At 41.3% G+C, this 18,073-nt stretch overlaps 5 protein-coding genes across 5 annotated transcripts; 2 read left to right on the top strand and 3 right to left on the bottom strand.

Moving 5' to 3' along the window:
- Positions 1-7,650: 7,650 nt before the first annotated feature.
- Positions 7,651-9,319, bottom strand: A1O5_12811 (argininosuccinate lyase; the record flags this gene model as incomplete). The annotated part of the gene is made up of 3 exons (XM_007753380.1): positions 7,651-7,895; positions 7,986-8,870; positions 9,046-9,319. The coding sequence occupies 3 exons, from the start codon at positions 9,317-9,319 to the stop codon at positions 7,651-7,653; spliced, it is 1,404 nt and encodes a 467-aa protein (XP_007751570.1).
- Positions 9,320-10,315: 996 nt separating this feature from the next.
- A1O5_12810 (uncharacterized protein) lies at positions 10,316-11,932 on the bottom strand (the record flags this gene model as incomplete). The annotated part of the gene is made up of 1 exon (XM_007753379.1): positions 10,316-11,932. One exon carries the CDS (start codon positions 11,930-11,932, stop codon positions 10,316-10,318), a length of 1,617 nt encoding a protein of 538 aa, XP_007751569.1.
- A 955-nt stretch (positions 11,933-12,887) lies between these two features.
- On the bottom strand, positions 12,888-13,544 carry A1O5_12809 (uncharacterized protein; the record flags this gene model as incomplete). Its single annotated transcript, XM_007753378.1, has 1 exon — positions 12,888-13,544. The coding sequence occupies one exon, from the start codon at positions 13,542-13,544 to the stop codon at positions 12,888-12,890; it is 657 nt and encodes a 218-aa protein (XP_007751568.1).
- Positions 13,545-14,564: 1,020 nt separating this feature from the next.
- A1O5_12808 (uncharacterized protein) lies at positions 14,565-15,356 on the top strand (the record flags this gene model as incomplete). Its single annotated transcript, XM_007753377.1, has 1 exon — positions 14,565-15,356. The coding sequence occupies one exon, from the start codon at positions 14,565-14,567 to the stop codon at positions 15,354-15,356; it is 792 nt and encodes a 263-aa protein (XP_007751567.1).
- Positions 15,357-16,021: 665 nt separating this feature from the next.
- Positions 16,022-17,516, top strand: A1O5_12807 (uncharacterized protein; the record flags this gene model as incomplete). The annotated part of the gene is made up of 3 exons (XM_007753376.1): positions 16,022-16,464; positions 16,530-17,110; positions 17,161-17,516. 3 exons carry the CDS (start codon positions 16,022-16,024, stop codon positions 17,514-17,516), a joined length of 1,380 nt encoding a protein of 459 aa, XP_007751566.1.
- Positions 17,517-18,073: the final 557 nt, after the last annotated feature.

The raw sequence follows: 18,073 nt of genomic DNA, 5'->3' as shown, positions 1-18,073 counted from the left end.
AAGTTCTTTAATAGTCACTTACCTACCTATAAGGTTTACGATCTATATGAGCCTTACTATCTATATATTAGATAGTTCTCTAAGTCCTTCTAATAATTTCGATAAGTCGTCGAAAGATTTAAAGATAATATATAATTTACTATAATTTCTTAAAATATTCTTTCTTTTATAACGATATTTACTATTTCTTCTCTTTAGTAGTACTTTATTAAGATATTTCGAATTTTAATCGAATAAAGTAGATTCGTATATATTATATCTCAATAGTAGAGTTTATTATTAGTTCTAAAACTTAATATTTTTCGTATAGAAGTAAGTCTTAGATTTTATTTAGAATTATTAAGCTAACTCGTATCGTAGAGAGTTACGCGGTTACTTATTTATCGATATCTTCTTCTCTTTTTACTTTAGTAATCTTATTTATAGTTTCCGGCTATCTAAATAGAGTATTTACTATTATATTCTTAATTTTAGAGACGTATTTAACTTCGAAATTAAATAGTCGAATCTAAGTAAATTACTATATTACTAAGATACTAAATAAATTAATTACCGAGCGATTTAATTAAGTAATAAGAGTTACTATATTAATCTTAATTAAAAAGATTATACCGTATAACTAAGATTTAAACTTCTTTAATATCTTTAATAAAGTACGGTATTCTCTTTTTTCCGCGTTATATTTAGCCTCTACTTTTATTTATAAATTACTTTTATAATGTATAGAATATTTACTTTTTTAAGAATTATTTTTATATTATATTAGTACTACTTCTTAACTTAGTAAATTAATATTAAAAGTAAGAATAATTAATTCTACGTTATTCTTATAGTTAATACTTACTAATATAAACGCGATAATTAGCGTAATCTTTAATATATTTATAATATTATCTTTTATTTATATCTATTACTATTTAATATCTTTCTTTAATAAATAATAAAAAATAATAATCTTATATATAAAATCTTTAATTTAGATTTAATAATAAATATAAATATCTTAAAATCTCTTAAACTTCGTAGTATTTTATAATACTAATTATTTTATAATCTTTTTAATCTTTATAGTATTAAAATATCTTTCTTCGCGATTGTAGATATATTTAATTACTTTAATATCTACTATATAGAATTATAACTTCTCTTCTAAAACCGTTACTTTTACTCTCTTAACGTCGTATAAAACTTAATCGAGGTTCTAAATATATTCTAATATAAACTTTCTTAATTTAGACATTATTTATTTAGCTCTATAGTTCGTCTTTAGTTCTTTTACTACGATATCGTTAATAAAAGACCTCGTCGTCTTCGGAATTTACGCCGCTAAAATCTTATTTAATACTCTTATAAATTAGATTATCGAATTCGTAGTCTCTTACGATAAGATAGTTTATCGTATTAATCTTAATAAAGTTTAAAAAGTAGTTATATTTCTATATTCGATAACTAATTTCACTTAATTATAATTAAAGAACTAATTTATTAGTAATAGAATATATATTTTAGTAAATTTCTTAAAGAAATCGTTCGATAAAAACGATAGATTTATATCTCAAATAGTTACTTTATTAATATTTATAGTAATATTTATAATTTTATATTTCTTAGTCTTTTTCTTAGTTACGAGAAAAAAAGAATTTTAATAAAGATTATAATATAATTTAAAAATTTCTTTTTAAATTCGATCTTTTACTAACGTAATTATCTTCTTCTCTAAAGTCTTAAGAATATAAAAACTCTTAGTTTACTATATTTTATATAGAATAATTCGAATAATCTAAGATAGTACTACTTTCTAAATAATTTTTTTAATTTCTAAGAACTTTTAGAAAAGTATTTCTTCTTTATTAAATAATACTTTCATTAATATATTCTTTTTTAATCTCTAAAGAATATCTTCGATTAAAAGCTACTTTAGTCGCGCTAACGTTAAGCGTAATTCTCTTTAAAAGATTATAAATCGCGATATAATTCACTAATTATAACGATACGATATTAAATAGAGCTCTATAGCTCTTTCTTTAGCTATTACTCTCTCTCTTTAGTTAATTAACTTATCTAGCGTATTTCCGTTCGTTTAAGATATATTTACCGAAAGAATCTTATTAGTTTTACGTTTATAAAGCGTATTTACTTAAGCTCTTAAATCTTAGACTACTTTAATTTTTCTATATTTTATCTTATTTCTTATATTATTAATTAAACTAATGAAATCTCTCTATCTCGAGAGCCTAATTAGCTATCGACTATTCTTCTTATCTCGAAGTTTCGACGAGAAAATAACTCGACGAACTTTAGCCGTAGTCTCGTTCACTAAATTCTCTTCGTCGTATTAATTAATTAGGTTTAATATATAATTTAATAGATCTTTACTTATTATATATCTTCTCACTAACGCCGAACTCTTATCTTCGTCTTCGTCCTTTTAGTAAAGCTCTCTTTTTTTTATAATTATAGAGACTAAACCTTTTAAGAAGGCGAATAGAGATCTCTTATCTTTCTATTCGCTAATTAGTTTAACTCACTATATAATAATTTCACTATTTCTACGATTTTCTTATTTTTATTAACTTTCTTTTCTCTTATCTTAATTTAAACGATATCTCTATTTATTTATAAATAAAAAGTAATTATATAATTTTTATTATTATCTTATATTATCTATATTTACGCTATAATCTAAAATAAAGTTCTTAATATTAATTAATAACTAAAGTTTATAACTTATATAATATAAATAGAAGTCTTAATATCTATATTAATAATAGTTAACGTTAACGAATTAATTAATTTAATAAATCGTTATCTACGTCTTCTATCGTAGTTAATAAAGTTAGTAACGCTTTAAGTAAATCGAATTATATTTTTTATTTCGATTTTCATTATAAGATTCTTCGAGATTAAATTTATCTTCGCTTCACTATTAATTAATACTTATTTATATCTATAGCGAAGCTTAATATCTAGAAATAAATATTTAATAAAAGCTAATTTAATGATTTAAGAATAACTACTTTTACTATTTAGTCGTATCTTAGAGACTTACGCCTTACGATATAGAAGTTTCTAACGATCTTCGTTATACTCTTAAATTTTTCTTAAGAATAGTTTTTATCTTACTTCTTTCGACCTAGCCAATATATTCTAAATAGTAGTTCCGACTATTTTCTATTTTAAAATCTTATTAACTAAGTTTATCGTTTCTTCTATAAATATTCGTCTAAGTATCTTTTAAAGCTTTTTATAAGATATGAGCTACTCTTATTTCTATATATACGTTCTTCTTTTCTAATATTATATAACCGAACTCAATTTCGTATCTTTCATTATTATATCTTAACTTTCTAAAGCTTCTTAAATAATATTATAGTAGATAATCTTTAGTTCTATAAAGCGTATTCGTCTTATTAAGTTTTTTCTCGATTATTCCGTAACTTAATTAGTAGCTTTAAGAATCTCTTTTATATATTATTCTAATTAAGCTTACTTCGTAATCGAATAGTTCTTTTCTTTCTCTAATCGTTTTAGAATAATCTTATAATTTACTATATTATATTTAGCTTTAGACTCTCGCGCTTTACTCTTATTAAACGTTCGAATAGTCGTAACTATAGTCTCTTTAATTTTCTCTTTTAAAGAATTATTAATTACGATTAAGTCTCTATATAGATTTACTTTAAGATAAGAGATACGTAAACTCTTTATTAGTTCTTCTAAATTATAAAAGATATCTTTAAGATAATTTAATTTAGTCTTTAATTATAGAAAACGAATTTCTTTAATATCTTTTTTCGATACTTTAAGCCTTATTATAATATAATTTCTCGAGTTAAAATAAATTTATTTAGCTCGTAGATATTTTTTTAGATATAAGTAGCGAGGCTATATATATTTAACCTCGTGTCACGAGCCCACCGTTGTCCCTAAGTACTCTACGCCCTCCACCCGAATCGGGTGGACGGTATAGAAAGAAAAGGAAAGGATAAGGCAAAGAACGGTTAAGGCACAAGGCTATCGGTTAACGCTGCCTTACCCTTTTCACGTGACAGAAAGAGAGGAAGCTATAAGAGTCTCCTCTCACCTGAATCGGCTGAGAGAGAACTCTTCCTTTTTCTCAAGCGTTGAGTCGTTGTCAATAGGGCTACGTGAATAGAACAAGGCATTCAGCTACTCCAATTCCTTTGTATCTACTGCGTTGCGTAGGTCCCTGATACCTCGCTATAAAAGTAATAAACTATATTACGTTAATCTTTTTTATAGTTAAGTCTTTCGGTCGCGAATATTCTTAATCTTAGCTCTAGATTTAAATTTAATATATAACTAAATAAATCTAAATTTACTATCGTTATATTTACTAAGATACTAATTATCTCTATTACTATTTATATTTATTTCTTTAAGTCTCTTATTTCTAATACTATCGTACTTTAGAAATAATTAAATAGTTTATTAATATATTTCGCTAGTAATAGCTTAGTAGAGAGAAGTACTATTTCTTATTTAATCTAAGAAGTCTAAGAAAATATTTTATTAACTATTTTCTTAGTCTTTTTATTCTTTTTCTTATCTTTTACACTTTTTTTTTTTATCTTAATATCGAGAACTTTTCTTTACGTTCTTTTATTAAATTATTTAAAGTCTAATCTTCTAAAGAGTTCGTAAAACGGTTAGTATTATAGTAAGCTTATAAGCGATCTATAGTCTTTTTATAAATTTTATCGTACTTAATTATTTTAGTATCTTTATAATCGATACTTAAATCTAAGATAATTTTATTACGATCTCGCTTTAATAATTCTTTTAATAACTATTTATCTAATTAAATAGAGATTACTTTCTTTTCTTTAAGTAAGGTATCGTTAGTTCTTTTAAATTCGCGTAAATAAATATATATATTTTTCTTACTTTCTCGCTTTTTATCTTTAAGTAATTATAAATAGAAAAGAGTTAATATTAACTAATTTTTATCTTTATTCTTTTACTTCTTTAGTATCTTTCGCTTAATATCTTTCTAATCTTATAGTTTATATTTAGATAGATTACGAATAATTACTATATAGAAACGATTATAAAAACGAATAATCGCTTTAGTACGATCTTCTTTTAATTATTTATTATATAGAGATAAATACTCGAAATTCTCTAAGAAAACCGTAATATTTAAGCTTTTAAAGAATAAATATTCGAAATTCTTCTTACTTCTCTATAGTATCTTTAATATAATTAGCTTATTTCTATTCTACGCTATTATCGTCGAATTCAGTGTCGTTATTATTTATATAGATTCTAAGAAAGATAGTTATAAGAAATCTCTAGAAGAAAATAAAAAGATCGCGGAAGACGCTAAAGAAGTATTTATAATCGGTTCTTAAAATCTCGATATTCTAGATTACTTTAATATCATCGCTTCTATACTTCGAAAGAACTAGTTTAAAAGCTCTTAAATATCTATGATTTCTTAGAGTAGTAGCTAAATTAATAAGTAAATTAACTACGCTTTTAGTAAAGCGTCTTCTTCTCGAAACTTAATTTAATAGTCGAATAAATCTCGTTCTTTAATACTTAGTTCGTAATCTTTTCGATCTATAAGTAATCTTTATATACGAAAGAACCGATCTTCTTAATTAGTTTTAATATTACGTAAGTAATCTTTATAGCGTTAACTAAGTTCGTATCTTAAATATTAATTAATTAAAAGAACTATATTTAACGTAATAATAGCTAACCGTCGATAATATTTTCTTTATCTATTTAATCGTAATAATCTAAAATTACTATTATAACTTTATATTAAATTCTCTATTACTATATTTCTCTATCTTAAAATTTTTTTATATTTCGTATTTCTTTACTTCTTCTCTTTATCGTCGTTTCGTATATTTCTCTTCTTTCTTCTTATATCTTAGTTCTTCCGCGAATATACTTTTTTAATAACTCATTTAGAAGAACTTCTAAATCTTTAAGAGATAATCTTCTTTTTCTTTAAGTTTCGCGTTAAACTTTATACGTTATAATATTATAGCGTCTCGTTCTACTAATTAAATATCTTCTCTTCGAAAATATCTTTATTATAGTATTCTATTCGCGACTAATTAATTTACTTCTTTAAAGAGTTATTTATCTTAAATTCTTCTTAATATTTCGATTTTAAACTCTTTCGTAGAAAAGATTTTCTAAATAATTAGCGAACTTTATCTCTATAAATAGTCTCATTATCTTTTAAGATTAAATCGATATCTACGTAAATTTTAATTATTAATCTCGAACTTCTATTTAATTATATTCTTTACTCTTTAATATTAACTTTAGTAATTCTTAATATAGTATCTTATTAAGATATTATCGTAAAGAGCTTAAATCTTCGATGAATAGATTATCTTCCCGCGGTCGCTAACTATAATAGAGTACTTTAGGGTTTAGTGTATACGTATAACAACGTATAGAGGCCTATTTAGTAGATCGGGAATTGAGAACGCGTTTCTAGTTAATACTAATAAGATAATATTACTAATACTATCTAGAGAGGCAGCGGCTAGGGCTATAAATACTTAGTATAGCGGGAGCATCGACGGATAGAACAGAACTAATAAAAAACACTTAGAAATTAGGTAGACGGCGCCAAAAACCATGAAATTTATGATGCTCTGCTTAATCTCTAATGAATGGCTTACTGTCAGCACTGTAAACTATTATACACTCCCTTCTGCCAGCCCATTTAGATTTGACATGTGAGTAGACAACTTTTCCTCTCTGCCACCGCTTTACCAGCCCAGCACGGCCTATCACAGCACAGCCACCTTGCCTTGTTACAATATATTCGTAAAGTTATAAATTATTATATTAGCCTAGGGCTCTCTCAGTAGAGTAGCTCAGCGAGCCTAGCGGTCTCATGGGCTGCGTAAGACGTAGACTTACCTTAATAGCCCAGGGCAGCCCAGGGCTCTTAGGGTCGCGCGGGAAATTTTGCCGATGTGCGACAAGCGTGCTACTTATAGCTTCTCGAGGACGAGAAGTCTAAAGGGGGGGCAGTGTTGCGGATTTAACAAAACGTCGGAAGAACGGACGCCTGATACCTTAGAGAATAATCAGACCACCAGCTAAGCATTGATGCGACTTAGGGCAGTGCGTCCTTATTACTAGTATACTACCCGCATGAGAGGCGCACTCTTCTTCTCTCATGCTTAGAGTCGTGTATAGAATTAACTATATACTATAGGGGTACCTTATATATGCGCTTATCGCTAGATTCTGCCTATTTACCAAGGAATCCCTAATATCTTATTTAAATCGGGTGAGAAGAGACTCTTCTTCTTTCTAAGCGTTGAGTCGTTGTCAATAGGACTACGTGACTAGAAAAGGAGTATTTCAGCTGCTCCAGTTCGCGGTACCTAATGTGTAGCATAGGTCCCTAATATACACTCGTTAGATTAGTTTGCTGGCGAACGATCCCTGACTGGCCACTTTTAAGAGAACATCTAATATCGATATTCGCGATACCTTCAATATTTCGATACTATCGATACCTATCGATACTGAAAGTATAAAAAATCACACTGGATGGAATCAATATTCTAGGTAAGGAGTTACTGCGTGGATGGATATCCCTCCCTTTTTCCTCCAGGAATAATACGATCTAGAATTATCAGTTCAACTCGCCAACGTCTTCTGCAGCGCGCTCAGCTGCTCCAGAACGGCGCGCCGACTCGTCCCGCCGGTGGCGTCCTTCAGCTCGACGGAGCGCTCGTAGTCGAAGACGCTCAGCACGTCGTCGCCGAACCGCTTATCCACGCCCTGGAACTGCGCAATGCTGAGTTCGTCCATGCCCTTGTTCTCGTCCTCGGCCAGTGCGACCATCTTGCCAGCTAGGTGGTGCGTCTCGCGGAAGGGGACTCCTGTTTGTTTGAATGGGGTCAGCTTCAAGAACCAAGAAAAAGGGAGGGAAGGGAGTGCGACGAAAAGATATTGTCGAACGAGAAGCTTACCTTTTCGAACCAGGTACTCGGCAAGGTCCGTCGCCAGCATGTCTGGGCTCAGCGCGGCGCGCATCTTCTCCGGATAAACCGTCGCCGTAGCTAGCGACCGCGCCGCAATCTGGAGACTGTCTTTCAACGTCTTGACGGTGTCCAACATCGGCTGCAAGCTCTCCTGCAAGTCCTTGTTGTACGTGGACGGGATGCCCTTGATGCTCATCATCAGGCCAGCCATTGACCCAAAGATCCGGCCCGACTTGCCGCGCAGGAGCTCCAGCGAGTCGCTGTTTTTTTTCTGAGGCATCAACGAACTACCAGTGGTGTATGCGTCTGCCAGCTTGACGTACCCGAATTCGAGGGAGCTGTAGAGGATCAGATCCTCGGACCAGCGCGACAAGTGGCTGCCGATCGTGGCGGCGCATTGGAGCACCTCGACGACGAAGTCTCGGTCTCCGACGGCGGACATGCTGTTCATAATGAGGCCCTCAAAGCCTAGTTCCTTCGCCAACTGTATCCTATCAATGCCAAAGGCGTTCCCGGCCACCGCACCGGCGCCGAGGGGGAGTTTGTTGATGTTCTTTTTGGTGAACCGCAGACGCTCGAGGTCGGATTGGAACGCCGTCGCATGACTGAGAAGCCAGTGACTCCATCGGATCGGCTGAGCCCTCTGAAGATGGGTGTAACTGGGCATGATGTAGACGATATCCTGCTTGGCACGGTGTGCGATGACCTTGAGCAGATCGACTAGGTACTGCTCGATCAGGCTCAGCTCGTCACGGAGCCACATGCGCATATCGGTCGCTACTTGATCGTTCCGGCTGCGGCCCGTGTGGAGCTTTCCTGCGATGTTTGTCCCAATAATTTCGCCTAGACGGCGCTCGTTGGCGGTGTGAATGTCTTTTTGCGAGGGTGTTGTTAGCAGTTGATTTCTGGGAGGGCAATCTTGGTAACAGTAGAGTTCAAACTTACCCCCGCCCATTGGTTTGACATATCGAGATGCCACTTGAGCGGTACCCGGATGAGGGCCAACGAGGCAGAAGTACAAACAGCATGTGTACCGGAACTTGCTCACCTTCATCTCCGGGTGCTGGCTGGAACTTGCCCTCTTCCCACTCCTTGAGGACTTTCTTGAGCCCCTCTTCAAGTTTCTCAAATTCTTCTTGGGTCAAAATGCCAGTCTTGACATTGGCCCTGGCATAGGCTATGGAGCCTTTGATGTCCTGGGCGTAAAAGACTCGATCTACAGACAAACTCTCGTTGTATTGGTTCATCAGGGGATCCATTTCCCCAGTGAACCTCCCGCCCCATAGCCGGATGGGATTTGAATTTTTGGCCTGTTCAGTCATTCTGGAGATTTTCGAGGTTGTTAATACATGGGAGGAGAAGTTCAAAATAATGGCGTGGACAAATTCTAGTACATAGACGGAGTTGGCTGGAGAAAAATGGAAAAACATCGGATAAAAAATTGTTTGTTTTTCCGCGATAACATTCTTGGCATCGATTCGCTAATGACATATGCCAAGATGGAGAAAACCTGCGCTAGTCTCCGTGGGCGAGGCTGCGAGGCTGCGAGGCTGATCCCGCCTCTGTGCTTACCACGCTGACTCCTCCAGTACTCCGTACATTGCATTGCGATGGCTTTTCCTCCTATTTGTTGTTATCAGTTCTCGCCTCAGCCACCAACCACTTTTCCTCAACTACGACCTGTTCTGTCTCAGTCAAATGCCGGTGAACGAACGTTCCTCCCTCAGCCGACATTGAAGGCTTACAACAATTCCACGCCTAGCTAGAAGCATCCAATACCTTGAGCCGTGACACCCATCCCCATTGTTACCCATTTCAAAAATTATCTGCAAGGTCGTGAGTGTCTGACATTTTATAATCGAGAGCTAGCCACCCGTATTTCGCCGTGTCCAGCCCCTGGCTGACACCTTCCTCTGCATGACCGGGAGTGCCTCTTTGGCCATCACCCGTTAATGGCCCTTGGATGTCCAATCTTCGGTGCAACGACCGACGTTGCCGTGTCTACCTTCCACGAGCAGCCACCTGGCCTTTGAAAAAGCAGCAGCGATGCTAGCGATCGAACCCTAGATATCCTAACCATTGCTGTAGTAGGAGAAATATAGATCACAAATGTCTTTGTTTCTTCCACATGCCCACTTGCAAACGGTTGACGCGTGTCAACAAGCCCAACAACCATCTTCGGCAAAGGCCTTTGGGCTTCTTTCCTTTTCCGTACCCTGCTGAAAAGGAATCCCTTTCCATTGACTTGGAAGGTAGGTGGGCAAATGCCACCGACGCCCAAGTCGTGCCTTTTTGGAGAGACCCGGTCCGTCCGCCCTTCATACAATCTTGATTTTCTGCTTCTTTGTTCCGATGAGCCAGTCGTTCCCGCACGTAAAGTGGCCAATCCGTTCATAAGCTCCTCGAACCTGCGACGACTTTGTCAAAACGAGCCCGGAGATCCAGCCGCAGGAATAGCCCGCCACACTCAGACACCACACCGGTACTTTGAAAGGCTTATAGCTCTCTCCTTCTTTTCCGCGCCGTACTGTTGTCGCCTGATGAGGCCCCGTTTCATTCTCGATTGCGTCTTCTACTAGCAGTGAGTCCGGCGAAACGTCGATAGCAGCCCCACAGCCGGTCGTCATCAACTGGTACCCGAATTTGTAGTGTTCTGGAGCCACCAACGTCGCTTCTGCCACAGGGCCGCATAAATCGATGAAACCGTCCGTGACCTCGCCTAGCGGATTGAGTCCGAATACAGTACAGGAGGCTCTTGCAATCGAGATGTGAGGGCTCAGCTCGACATCTTCGTCCTTGCAGTCCTCAAAAGGCTGAATCTGGGTGTCGACGGAGGCCCATGAGAAACTGGGCGCACGGTACCCGTCCAATCTCGGTGCGATGTGCGGTGATTCCAGATGCGGCGCAGAAGCCCAGAGTAAGTCCTCTACTAAGTTATCTCTCCACAGTCCGGCAAGATAAGCGGACTTTGTGGCCGCTTGGACCTTCTTAGCAATGCCCGAGATCGCTGGCAGCTTGTCAGATGCTACTGTCAGCTTCCGGAGAGTATACTGTGCGACAATGCGGTGCCAAGTCCCGAAGACTTTGGGATGGCGTTTCGTCGAAAGCAGTTTGGGTAATAGACCTGGTGTCGTGGCTTTCTGGCTTGGAGATGGATTGCACTCGCAACGATGTGTTGAACGACACTCAAATGTAAGCTCTGTCTCCGTGTAGTGCAGGATCCTGGGGGATAGGACATTTTCTTGCAAAGCCCAAGCGCGAGCCCTCAAGGGTCCCTGAACTCGAAAGGCCAGGTCCTCTTCCGAGGCTTCGTGGTGGTCGAGAACTTTTCGCGCTTTGATCGTAAACGCTTTCCCTCGTGTATTCTGGTGTTCAAGGCGCAGTCGCTTCGGGCGATGTGCCAGACAGAAGTGGCTATTGTCCTCACAAGTGTCAGCCGCGATTGTCACATACGAAGCCTCATAGATGTCGCTCATCCTCGCGGATTCGGTTTCCCAATCCCCTTTGTCATCTTGAATGATGCATAGACCGTCAATCCACAAATAGCGGATATTCAGGCGGCGTGTGATGGTGACGGCGTCTTGAAACAGGGCCGGTAAGGTCCCCCAATCAATCCTTTCCCGCATTTCTGCTAAATTTCCGCTTGTCGTTTTCACTGCCGATCCACGCCCCCAACAATAGCTGAGTGTGACATACTCAACTTTCTTTCCCTCCAACTCGACCAGCTTTAAACCTTGGTCCTTCCCTTGGACGTCTATGAGTCGCGTCGGGAGTGTGTTATTAGGGGAAGAATTCCGGCATGCGCCATGCTTAGGGTTTGATTTGCAGTCTTTGATACAATTGCGAGCGAATTCAAACGACTCATCAGACCCCGAGTGAATTGGAATGCGGCGGGCGTGGCCCAGTGTCGGCCACGGTGGCCGCTGATCTGCCATAATGTCAGGACATTGACGTTATTGTCGTAGCGAGACCGCCAAATGCGTGTTGGGGAATAATTGACCAGAGATAAGGAAGACGGGGATGCAAAGACATACCTGACGGAGCATACAACTCAACCACGGTAGTGTTGCTGTTAGACTCTTGCACCGACACCTTGATAGGCGAGCCCTCCAGAAGATCAAGACAAACCGGAGCACGTATGCGGGACCATTCTCTCCCGACAAAAGCTTGCAGGGATTGTCGCAGAAGTCGGCAATATCGGCAATTGCTAACAGATAGCTGCAGAGTGTCTATGCAAAGCGTAAGATTGGCGCTGGCTTTAGTAGTACTCTCTTCATTGTACGAGCTGGACGCATGGCCTCGTGGACTCAGGTTGTTGCACAGCTTGCATCCAGAACGTGTCCTCTTGCGCACAGCACTGTCTGCTGAGCTTTTGCCTCGAGCTCTGGGCATAATGAGCTTCAAGTCCAGGGGCCGAGACTTAGTTAAGCTCAAAAGAAGCTCAAAAGTTCCCCAAGAGCCCAAACAGGGGCTGGCGGGCGGCGTTACTCAGACACGGAGCTCTAAATGGGCTTTAAGCTCAAAGCCGCGAACGGTGATGTATGACAGATAATGGATGGCGATATGTGGTGGGAAAATGCAATTTTCATTCATCACGCGAGCTCTGTGTTGACATCTGGTAGCGTGGCATGGAAAAGGGTTATGGTGAGGAGTGCGATGGAGAGAATGGTTTCATAAAGGGGCCAAAGGGGCCACATCCGGGAGGAGAGCCACGTGATCTCGGCAGGCCAAGGCCCAAGGCTGCCCAGTTTTGTAAAGACAGAAACTTCTCAGACTTTTGACATTCCTTGTATCTAGCACGATGAGGCGAGGAGGGTACTGACAATTCGCTGTAAAGAGTGGTGTCTCCGCCGCCAGTGTCGTCGGATGGAGCGATGGAGAACACAACAGTCAAAAGAAACCGTCCGGCAGCTCAAGCCTCTCGCCAATCTCTTTACGCATTTTCTTCTCCTTGATCTCCTGCGTGGACAAACCCTCGCTCCCATCAGGAAGCGTCTTGCTCAAGATATCGTCAGCCCACTTGTCGGCGTCGAAGTCTGTGCCCATCGGGTTGGTATCATACAGGGGCCCGCTCATGAATGCGTCAGCGTCCTCTGGGACGTCGAAGTTGTCCACTTGCAGTTCGATCTTGTTCCCATCCGGATCTCGATAGTACAAGCTGGTGGTCGGGCCGTGATTGACACTCCACAGAGGCTTGATGGGATTTTCCATTGACTTGAGGTAAACGTACTGCTGCGCTAACTGTGTCAGAGTGGAGTATGAGAAGGCAATGTGGTCGAGCCCAGCGCTGCTCTTGCTCTTGGGCTGCGTTTCTGGGCTCGAAATTAGGGCGATGCGGTGATGCTCCTCGTCGTAACGCAGGAACGCCAGAACGGGATCTTTATGGACGAGCTTGGCTCCCAAAAGGTCCTGATAGAACCGGATCATGGTTTCATAATTCTCAGGTCTCGTGCGCAAGACAACATGAGCTAGTGCTCGAGGACTGTGGTGGATCAGTGTCTTTGCTGGGTTTGATGTGGCTGGTTCATGAATTGCAGAAGGCGCCATCCTGAACGCAGCAGTTCCTCGCAAGTGACTGGCAGTCCAATGGGTGCTTCTTGGTTCGTTGGCTGGATGAGTTTGGTGCGTTCTTTTCACGTCGACAGAACCCGAATGTATTTATCTATTCCTGGTCCCCAATTGATCACCCCCGCCCCCCGGATCGTATATGATGGCGGAGTGTGCCGGGCAGGGCCGTGATTCGGTACTCGGAATTCTCTGAGTTCAATGCTTGCCTGCTCTGAGCCAACACGGGCGCGAGGCTGACGGCTCCCGGGGCCAAGGCTGTCTGAAAACCGGCCCCGAAAGATATTAACGAAGTCTGCTTAAATTTCACCCCGGCCATGCCGCTTTTACAACCACTGAGCTCACCAAGCCGCCCCTATTGGCAGGTTTCTAGCCTAACCGAATCCTCGTCCAAACTCCAGATAAATGGAGCAGATATCTCAACCTATCAATCTACCCATTTACCTGATGGGTTCAAACAAAACCAGCCATAGGAATCCAGATGTCTGGGCGCGAGCGTCGGTTTGTGTCTGACTACTTAAGGTCCTCCGTTTCCTTTGCCAGCACCATTGGAGCTTCCAACGGCCGGAGACATATGATTAGGACACTTGCCCTAGCGCTAGCACTCGAGACTTAGGCTATTCGATGTCCTCTTTTCCTCATTAAAAAGACCAGAAAGCTCTCTGGTTATAGAGACTCTTTATAAATATTGCGCTAACTACGAACAGGGACAAAATGTCAAGAATGTCTCCAAGATGAGACACATCAGGCCGTGACTTCACTTTTTCTTTGCGTTTCTCTCATACAAGGCCATTATTTGCTCCTTATGAAGCGGATACAACGATAGTGGCCGTCATTTCTAGCGAAAAATCATTGAAAGAACTATTTGCGGTTGTTGCAGCATGACGGGAGCAAGAAGCCCGGAACCCCCCTGTCATGGACCCTGAGCTCATAAACCGAATGGCACGTGTTGGAGAGAAGATTACTGGCGAACATGGGAGATTTTTACTGCAACACGCAAAAATGGATCAGCTCCCGGCAACCAGTGATGGGAAAGATGTTGCGGAACTTGTCATCCTCGACGAAGCCTGTGGAACGGGCGCAATCAGCTCGCGGCTGCTCCACATGTTTGACGACAAAACCAGGGCGATGACTGACCTCACCATGTTGGACATTGCTAAGCCACCGCTTGAATATGCTGAGCGGCGAATTCAACTAGAAGGATACAGCTTGAAAGCTTTCCGAACACTCCAGGGAGATGCAACGGACACCAAGCTGCCTTCTTCTCATTTTACACATATCTTCCTCGCCTTCGGGCCCATGATGTTCAACGATTGGCGAGCGGCTTTGCGCGAAATCCATCGTATGTTACGACCAGGCGGACTCGTTGCCATGTCTACCTGGGATGACGGCGGCTGGCTGGCTGATGTCCGCGCTTCGCTAGCTAGTGACCCCTCTTTACCTCAGGCACCGAGTGCAAAGGAGCTACTAGAAGCGTTCAGCCCCGGCAGTCACTGGAGCGAGCCGATGTGGATCAAAGGGAAGCTACAGGAGTTTGGATTCGAGGACATCCAAATCGAAACGAAGGCGAGAACGGGAACGTTAGACGGAATGGATGAGTTTATGGTTACAGTCCCCTTGACTTTAGGTAATGTCATTGAAAAGTGCTGGTCTCAAGAGCAAGCTGCGGCTCACGGTAACCGAGCAAAAGAGACGTTGGTCAAGTACGTGACACAGAAGTACGGATCGGGTGAAATTAAGTGGGGCTGGGTTGCCCATCTGATAACAGCGAGGAAGCCTATGCCAGCAAATTGAAATAGGTTCAGCCTGAACTGAAGGGCACGCACAAAGTTGAGACATCGGGCTTATAGCTAAGCGCAAATATGTAGGAATTGACAACAACTCAACACTACGGAGTAACGGAGGCCTGAAGTGTCTACAATGGATGATGAGACATTGATGGCGAAATCCTCTTCTATCATAATTTTTGGAGTCCTGGGTCCGCTTGTATACAAAGGATAGTTACTCTATTGCCTCCCTCGCCCCTCTTGCCTTCTACATCTCCTTCACTGGCGCGTCGGGTCGCTTTTGAGGTACGAAGCTGTAAAATTGGTGGATCGGGCGAGTAAAGTGGAATTCTGAGTGGCTTTTCAGACTGAGTAATATATGTTATGAGCACATCCAACACATCTTCCACGCGGCAATACCTATGTCATGGATTTAGTAATATTGGATAGGCCGCTCCCTTACTCTGAGGAGCACGATAGGGAGTTGTCCTGTGCTCAATTTTCCTTGACTCGGATGTTCATGCATGAGTTTGAGGACCTTAAGGCACAAAAAATGGCCGCCGCCCTCGGTCACGTTAGGATCGACCGTCGAATGCACACGACCACAGCAAATCTACCATTTGGCTCTGCTGAGTAGATCAGAACCTCCGTGTACGCTTCTCTTATATTGCAATTTCATAGTTCAATCCGAAGATGGTTTACGATGTGGCCATTGTTGGCTCAGGCCCCTGCGGCCTGGCTGTGGCAGCTCGGTTGCGAGACGCCACTCCTTCTGCGCTCTTTACCGACGACAAGAATTCCAGATACTGGCGGAGATTCAATCAGCGCGAGGCGATTGAAAACGAACATAAGTCCCAGCGAAGGGCGACTCAGTCGAACCGGAACGACATGCCTCCCTCTTCCAGATCGATCATTGTGCTTGATGCTCTTTCCGACGAGTGGATGTCCGCATGGCAAGAGAGATTCCGCAGGTTGCAGATCGACCACCTTCGAAGTCCGCTGTTCTTCCACCCGGATCCGAGAGACAGAGATTCTCTCTTAGCCTTTTCACATCTCCACTGCCGGACGGACGAGTTGCAAGAAATCCCCAACGTGGCCGGCAAAGAAATCAGTAAAGCACCGAGCCAAGAAGAAGCGTCAGAGGCGAGCGCCAGGCAGGGTAAGTAGTGATATAACTTTGCTAGTGCTGATATTTCTCAAGAAACACGCTCCACCTCCGCATTGACGACCGAGACCGAATAGACTATTTCACGCCTTCGGCTGCGCTCTTCCATGATTTTTGCGACGACATTGTGGACAGATACGGGCTTCGGAGCCTAGTCGTGCGAGCAAAAGTCGAAAATATCGAGTACGGCGATCTGGGCGGGTTGATTAGCTCCGAAGGATTTACCTTGACCACCAACCAGGGGGCAATATTCTCCAGGATCGTGGTTCTCGCCGTCGGACCTGGCTGCAAGCCTTGCATTCCCATCGACAGCAACCTCCAGCCGGGCGCGGAGCCGGGAAGCGTTTGCCACTGCTTCGACACTGTAGGCGAGCACTGCCTTCCGGAGCATGTTCTACAGAAGATCGATCAAGGACTACCAACCTCGGTCGTGGTGGTTGGGGGTGGCCTTACGAGCGCTCAAATTACCGATCTCATCATTTGTCGTGGCGTCACCAATGTGTGGCTGCTTGTCAGGGGAAATTACAAGTTGAAGCATTTCGACGTCGACCTTGAATGGGTGTCGAAGGTGCGCAATGAGCAAATGTCGGTTTTCTGGTCGGCTGATAGTGATCAAGGTAAGTTGGGCACTGAAACGAGAGAATTTCTGTCACTGACCTTCCGACAGAGCGCTTCGAGCTGCTCAAGGAAGCTCGAAATGGGGGCAGTATAACACCCAAGTTCGACAGGATTCTTGAAAGGCACATTGTCAATGGTCGTCTGGCTATCATGACCCACACGTGTATTGAAAATGGGATCTGGTGCGGTGAGAGCCGGACATGGTCGATCGAACTGTCGCCAGCATCAGAGAAGGCCCCGCTGTGTGCTGATCACATCATATATGCTACAGGAGCACCTGCGAACATCAAGAAAGTGTCCTGTATGCAGCAAATGCTGGATGAATATCCCGTTGAGTCTATCAACGGACTACCTAGACTTACCGACGACTTGATGTGTGGCACAAAGATGTCGCTTTGTTCTTAACTGGCGGTCTTGCTGCGTTGAGGCTCGGCCCTGGTACCGCCAACCTGGCTGGAGCACGACAAGGAGCTGAAAGGATTGCTTGGAAGACCGAGGACTTGCTGGGTAAAGGACAGACATCGTTGCATGACGAAAAGGGCTCAGTCGTCCACAATTTGGGTGACAGCTGGCTTAGAGAGCGGGATATTAGAGTGATGGTCGAGGAGAAGAGTGAATACACAGGAGGTTTTGTTAATCAATTTGAGGCCTTGACGCTGAGTGGAGGTGGGTGACGCCGGATTTTCCCTTTGACGATGAGTTCGAATGTGCACGTCAGATTCTGGCAAGGAACACAAAGGACAGAGCTGAAAAAGCACGGGAGAATTTGACATTGGGGTATCGAAGACCTTCTTCGGAGGGCTCGGCTAAGCTTAGGCCGTGCGTATGCGGTCAAGTGCATTATGAATGCTCGTTGAAGAGAATGACAAATGATGAAGATTACTCGGGCCTAGAAGCACAAACAGTTTCACCCTGGTGAGCCTCTAGCGTGAGCTCCATCACAGAAAGTGAGCACAGGGCGG

Source organism: Cladophialophora psammophila (assembly GCF_000585535.1).
Source record: "Cladophialophora psammophila CBS 110553 chromosome Unknown aczJe-supercont1.37, whole genome shotgun sequence".
NCBI classification, from domain to species: domain Eukaryota; kingdom Fungi; phylum Ascomycota; class Eurotiomycetes; order Chaetothyriales; family Herpotrichiellaceae; genus Cladophialophora; species Cladophialophora psammophila.
The sequence above is the reverse complement of the archived record's forward strand: the minus strand, read 5'-3'. Positions and strand labels throughout refer to the sequence as shown.